Genomic DNA, 6,525 nt, shown 5'->3' with positions numbered 1-6,525 from the left:
AACACACACACACACACACACACACACACACACACACACACACACACACACACACGCAGCAACTCAGGCTGCCCTAAGAAAGAAGGAGATGCAAAACCACAGACCTGACAATTCAGCCAGTTTGCTTCCTCTTCTGCCCCCCTCCCCAATCTCCAAAATAGGGCTGATTTCTAGAGTATCAGGACCTCTGTTATTCAGTTCCTGAGAGGAACCGGTTCCTGGGAGGTGGGCCTAGCCCAGCGCTGCAAGAGGTCTCGGAACGTCCTGCCAAGGTCCAGGCCTGGCCTCAGGAGAACGTGGCGCTTTGGGACACACACAGGAAGAGTTCCCTCTTCTTAGCAGGGAGCCTCCTCACCCCAGGAAGGGTCCTCTGAGACTTGTGGGCTCCCCTACTGCCCCCCAAAGTTTCTTCCCACTTTTAGGAACCCTGATATATGAAATCCACCATGAGAGATTCACTTCTTTCTTTTTCTTATAGCGTGAGGGTGGAGGAAAGGCTTGTTAATGCAAATATCCTCCAGTGAGCTGGTGTATATATTCACACTAGATTGTTAGTGACATATCTGATCTCAGAAGCCAGACTTTACAGCCCCTTCCTGTTCCTTCTTTGCAGAGAGCAAAACCACCAACCTTGCTGCCCTTTGCTCTGAGCGTCGGACTGTGTGTGAATGTGTTCCTCTTCGTGACCCAAATGACTAAGTCCTGATTGTTCCCTGTACTGGTTACCACTCTCCCACCCCCACCCAAGGCACGTTCCCATGTTCCAGTCCCACCGATATCTCTTAGAGCAGAAACTCCAGAGTTAGTTGCTGGGGGCATGAACGTGTGACCCACTGTTCCAGAAGTGTTTCTCTGGGGATCCACTGAATGTCATTATGATGGTGTAATGGTTGGGGGGGTGGTGGTCCTCAGATGGCACCATGAGGAGAGCCACATACTGGAGAGAACAAAGAGGTTGAATGGGTGGCCCGGGAGAAGGTAGGGACAGCTGGCAGGCTGAGCTCCTGAGGGACCCTCGTGGCTCCCCTGCCACCTGCCCTCGCAGACATGTCCTACAAGCCTGGGGGCATCAGGGGAGCTCTCAGGGAAGCCAGGAGATCTACCTTGTAAGTTGCTGCATCTGGCTCCTTGGTATAAGTCAGAGTATTCCCCCCAGGATGCTCCGGACAGGTAAAATGCCTGAAATGCAGGTTTCTCAAGAATCCCTCATGCCTGCAGCCAGACAAAGGGTCTCTCACTGTCCCAGGTAGGTTGGGGGCCACAAGGAAGTCCATCCAGGACTGGGGACATCTGGGGGGGGGGGGGGGGTAAGGGCAGGGGGCACAGCTGTGAAATCGCCTGAGAAGAGCCCCTGCCTTCACTGGCCCGTGACTCAGTCAGCAGCTCCGAGCTTAGAGCAGCAGGTAAACACTGCCTCATATTTGGAATTGCCCAAAGGCCATCCTCACAGTGACCCAGATGGCCAAAAAGGAGGAATTAGTCCTATTTTACGGAAGAGGGACCTGAGGCTCAGGAGGGGCAGGTCATTATCCCAGGGCTGCCCAGCAAGGAAATGACAGAAACTCAGGATCCCCAGACCGGCGCTTGCTGCGTCACTACGCGGAGAATAGGAGAGGGAGGGAGCAGGGCCCGGTGAGGGCCCAACTGTCCTGAGGGAGGTCGTGGGAGGGGCTGTCTCTGGAGGGACTCATCTCACCGGCCCCCACCTCCCAGACAGCGCTGCTCTGAGACACTGCTGCCGCCCTGTGCTCCTTCTGCAGCGGTGGGACTAGACAGCGGTGGGCACTCATTCACTTCCCGGTATGCAGCAAGCTCCACCAGAACACTCGGATGGGAACGGTCTTGCGTTCTGAGTCCTGGGGGCCTTGTCCTAAAGGGACATTCCTCCTTTTCTTGCTAATCCTTACATTGCTGGTCCTGCATCTGAAAAGAGCCTTTTGGACACTTGGCTTGAGGATGGTCTGCACCTATTTATTAGAAAAGGTTATTAGGAAACGGATGGCTCCCTGGGTTCAAACGCTGAGGCTCTGCTGTGTGACCTTGGGCACATCCCTTTCCCTCGCTGGGCCTCAGTTTCCTCATTTGTCACATCACCTTGGATTAGATGGCCCCCCTAGGATGTAGTATTTAGTCATGTACGTTCCTTTTAATACACCTTTTATGAGTGAAGGCTTCCTGTAGGCACGGGGCTTGGTGCTGAGGATTGAGCAAGAGGAGGGGAGTAAGGGCCAGTCCCTGCTGTAAAAAAGCTCAGATTCCCATTCTGACACGTTTTTTGGTCATGCTTTTCCTTCATGCTGACTTACCTTTTCAGAAAATGCCCCCGCTTCCGTTGGAGAATGGAAATTGGCAAGGAGAGAGGGAAAAGGTCCAATTTGCGCCTTTGCTATTTTAGGGGAGGTTGAAATTACAGGCCAGAGTGTACTGATGTGCTCACTGGAGTGACCTCCGTCCCCCAAGACAGGAGAAGACCCAGGTCCTCTGCTTGTTAAGTGGTTTGAGCTCTTAGGCGTGAGGCATTATTACATAAATTCAAGCTCGCTCCAGATCCTTAGTACCCTGAGTTGCCTCAAGGGGGTAATGGCACTGCCTGCGTGTGCAGCCCGGGCGCTCGGGCCGCCGTTGCAACCGGAGCGAGAAGCGCCCGCCCGCACCACCTGTCCCCGCCGGCATTCCAGAGTAGAGGCCGAGTTGGCAGCAAGCCGGCCCGGATCAGTCGCCGCCTCAGTCCGCGCGGGCCCTCCTAGGGGTGTGTCTCGCGGATTCAACTCCCAGCCGCTCCTGGACGAGCCCCTAAAGGCTTCTTCCTCTCTGGCGGGAGCCGCGCGCGCCCCTCTCTTCGCGCTGCTGGCCCGAGGCCGCCGCAGGCGGATGCACGACCTCAGGAGACGCTGGGACCTGGGCTCCCTCTGCCGGGCCCTGCTCACCCGGGGCCTGGCCGCCCTGGGCCACTCGCTGAAGCACGTGCTCGGCGCGATCTTCTCCAAGATTTTCGGTCCCCTGGCCAGGTACGTTTTAGGCGAAAGCGGGACTCGCGCTCCCGGGCCAGGGCGCGCGGAAGCCGTGCGGAAAGGGAAGGCAGCCTTGAGGGGGGAGAAAGGCGCAAAGTTCCGGCTGGCCCGCGGCGGCCGGGCTCCGGGGCTCCGGAGGGGCGCGGCGCGCGTTTGGCTACGCTGCGGCTCCCTCCCCGCGCTTCCGCGGGCACCCATTGCGCAGCGTCTCCGCTAGCAAGTCGGGCTGCCGGCGGACCCCCTTCCCCCAGGGTAACTCCGAACGCCTGGCTCCGAGCTCCCTTGAGGCGTCCCCCAAGGTGGGCAACCCGTTGCGGGCAAGAGCAGGGCTTCGGGGCGCACGGGGAAGGAGCCCGAGAGTCGGGCAGGCGAGGAGGCGGCGGCGTGCGCGCCAAGGGGACTGGGGGCAGAAGCGCCAGGGAGAGTCCGGCGGGTGAAGCAGGATGGGGATGGGAGTCACGGAGCCACCGAGAGTGGAACAAGACGCGCGGGGGCTCGGACCCGTGGTATGAGTTGAGGAGTGGGGCAACCGGGTCAGGCGGGGTCCCACGGGTACGAAACCCCGCGAAGCGGCTCCGGAGAGCTCTGGCGCTGGGAGAGGGCAGGCGGCCAGCGGGAAGGAGTCGGGGGGAGGGGGGTGTGTGCGGCAGAAGCCACAGCGCTGAGCCTGCCGGGAAGGAAGGAAGCGGGGAAGGGCGCCGCCGCCGCCGCAGCCGCCGCAGCGGTGGAGTACTCGGTGCCGAGGGGAGGGGTAAGGGGCGCAACGGCGGCGCCAGGGGGAGGGAGGCGGTACGGGCGCACGGCGAGCGCGGGCTGAGCTGCGGGATTGACGTAAGGAGCTTGGGTTTCCCCCAGCGTCGGGAACATGGATGAGAAATCCAACAAGCTGCTGCTGGCTTTGGTGATGCTCTTCCTATTTGCCGTGATCGTCCTCCAATACGTGTGCCCCGGCACAGAATGCCAGCTCCTCCGCCTGCAGGCGTTCAGCTCCCCGATGCCGGACCCGTACCGCTCGGAGGATGAGAGCTCCGCGAGGTTCGTGCCCCGTTACAATTTCAGCCGCGGCGACCTCCTGCGCAAGGTAGACTTCGACATCAAGGGTGATGACCTGATCGTGTTCCTGCACATCCAGAAGACTGGAGGCACCACTTTCGGCCGCCACCTGGTGCGCAACATCCAGCTGGAGCAACCGTGCGAATGCCGCGTGGGTCAGAAGAAATGCACTTGCCACCGGCCGGGTAAGCGGGAGACCTGGCTCTTCTCCAGGTTCTCCACGGGTTGGAGCTGCGGACTGCACGCCGACTGGACCGAGCTCACCAGCTGCGTGCCCGCCGTGGTGGACAGCAAGCGCGACGCCAGGCTGAGACCGTCCAGGTGAGTGCAGGCCCGCGGCGGAGCGGGCCCCTGGGCGCGGGAGCGGACCCGGGCCGGGGCGGGCGGAGGGCCGGGAGGCGCGGCTAGCCGCTGCCTGCGACCCAGGGAGCACCTCGGCGCCCCTGCGGTGGCGCCCCGGCGCGCGCGCTCGTGGCGCTGTGGCGGCTGCATGAAGCTCGTCCGTTCCGACCTGGGACGGCTCGTCTCTCTGCCCGCGGGTTGGCCTGCTTGGCGGCTGGGGGTGCGCGCTGGGGAAGCGGCCAGGAGGCCCGGGACGAGCGCCCCCCGGCCGCCGCCGGGACAGGGTACAGCACGCAGACTCCGCACTGGAGGGCCCGAAAGAACTATGCTCTGAGTGCAGCGTCCCTGAGCCCCTCCAGCCTTTCGCTTCTTTTCTCCGCACCCAGGTTCCCAAGCCTCCTTTCGCTCTCTCTTCTTTCCCGCTCCCGCATTTCCCCTCCCCCCGCCTTTCCCCTCGCTTCCTCTATTTGCCTTTTTCTCTTTTCTCTTTCTCGTGCTTGGGATCTTGTCAGCTCATGGCCGCTCGCTCTTTCCTTTTCCCCCCGTTTTCCTCTTTCACTTTGTTTCTCGTTCTTTCTTTAACCCTTTTTGTTCTTTCTCTTCTTTCCTGACTTTTGTCGCCTCCCTCCTCCTTTCCCTCCACTGACTCTGCTCTCCCTGGGCGAATGAATGTCCCTCTGCGGCTGTTTGCGGACACCCAGAGAGAGCTCGTGGTACCCAGCTTGCGTGGTACCCGGCTGCACGCCGGGCATCAGCGGCGCTTTGCGAGTGCGAGGGGCACCCCGCGGGTCGAAGGGCAGGTGGAACGCTGCCCCGGATCCCATGTGGGGCTCAGTCTTGAGAAACCTCTCCAGATTTACAAACTCTGAGCCCCGGAGCAGGGCGCCGCCAGCCGACTTTATGAACCCAGGGCGGAATCGGAAAGAGCTGTTTTATGAAAAGCCACTTGCTTTTGAAGCTAGGGCATTTTCCTCCAGCCAGCTGCAATGCCCAGTTGCTGGAGGTCATGGATGCCATAAAGGGGGGAGTAGGAAGGACTATTTGGGGCGCAGTTGCCCCAGTCAGGGCTCCCATTCTGCGACTCTCCCTAAAACAAATGTGGGCTGCGGTAGGCAGTCCGGGGAATGGACTAGGTGATTCTCGTTGACATGGCCATGCTCTCTGTCTCCCCAGCGAGGTGACCACAAGGGTCCTGGAGGCTGCTGCTGCTACAGAGGCTGCTTCCCTGGGCAGGCTCCCCACTCCCTCCTCTGCCTCCCCAACCCCTCATGGTGAGGGCTACGGCCATATTTTGTTGATACCTCTTGGAATGCAAGAGCCGGGCAGTTTCTTCTGTCCAGCCCCAGACGAATGGAGCCCTCCGACTTCCTGGTCACCATTGAGATTTAGAGGAAACCTCCCCCCCTACCCACTTTCCCTTCCCTCAGTTTACAGTGTCCTTTTTGAATGCTGGAATTCTGGGAGAATCTGTTGAACTTTCATTTCCCTTCCCCCCCCCCCCCCCCCGACCTAAGAGAACCTTGACCCTAGGAAGGTTACTGCCTCTATCTGTTGTGAGAATTGTGTAAGCCATTGTCACCACAAGACTCTGGTGTTTAAGACGTTCCTAAACAGTTTGGCAATATTGAAAATAACCCCTCTTGCTGATAGAGCCTGTAGATTTTGTGAGGGGTGGTGATGTAAAAATCTCTTGAGGGCAAAAATTGTATTCCACAGCCATGGCTGTGGCACAGGAATAAAAATGAAGTCTTGGCCACTGTGGACTCCCCGGCCCTGTTTGGAATTCCTCAGGGCACATGTGCCTTTTAGAATCCTTTTGGACATGTAGGTCAGGGTGTGACAGGATCTGTAGACATACATTATTATTGTGGTCTTGATTGTGTATCTGGTCTTTTGGCAGATTACGTCAGAAATTTACCATAAGATAACCAGGCCCCCTCAAGGGGAGGGTTCAGCCTCTTGGACGGCCCCCAATGGAAGCAAAATTATTTGAAATGAAATAAGATTTTCTTGATCATCAAAAGGGTGATACCACAGTGCCATCTAGTCTAGTAAAAGAAGAACCACTTTTTAAAAAAATTTATTTATTTTATTTATTTATTTTTGGCTGTGTTGGGTC

The 6,525-nt window shown here is 58.7% G+C and overlaps 1 protein-coding gene across 2 annotated transcripts in view; it reads left to right on the top strand.

Moving 5' to 3' along the window:
* The window catches only part of HS6ST2 (heparan sulfate 6-O-sulfotransferase 2), a 304,245-nt gene that overhangs the window by 390 nt on the left and 297,330 nt on the right, over window positions 1-6,525 (top strand). Inside the window, exons 2-3 of one of the 2 annotated variants that reach the window (XM_007462871.1) lie at window positions 2,315-3,008; window positions 3,867-4,385. In XM_007462871.1, coding sequence (XP_007462933.1) covers window positions 2,581-3,008; window positions 3,867-4,385 — 947 coding nt within the window. In that variant the 5' untranslated portion in view covers window positions 2,315-2,580. Of the gene's footprint in view, window positions 1-2,314; window positions 3,009-3,866; window positions 4,386-6,525 lie in introns of those variants that run through there. The other variant, XM_007462872.1, reaches the window with a different exon arrangement.

Source organism: Lipotes vexillifer, unplaced genomic scaffold, assembly GCF_000442215.2.
Source record: "Lipotes vexillifer unplaced genomic scaffold, Lipotes_vexillifer_v1.1 scaffold481, whole genome shotgun sequence".
NCBI lineage: Eukaryota > Metazoa > Chordata > Mammalia > Artiodactyla > Lipotidae > Lipotes > Lipotes vexillifer.
The sequence above is the reverse complement of the archived record's forward strand: the minus strand, read 5'-3'. Positions and strand labels throughout refer to the sequence as shown.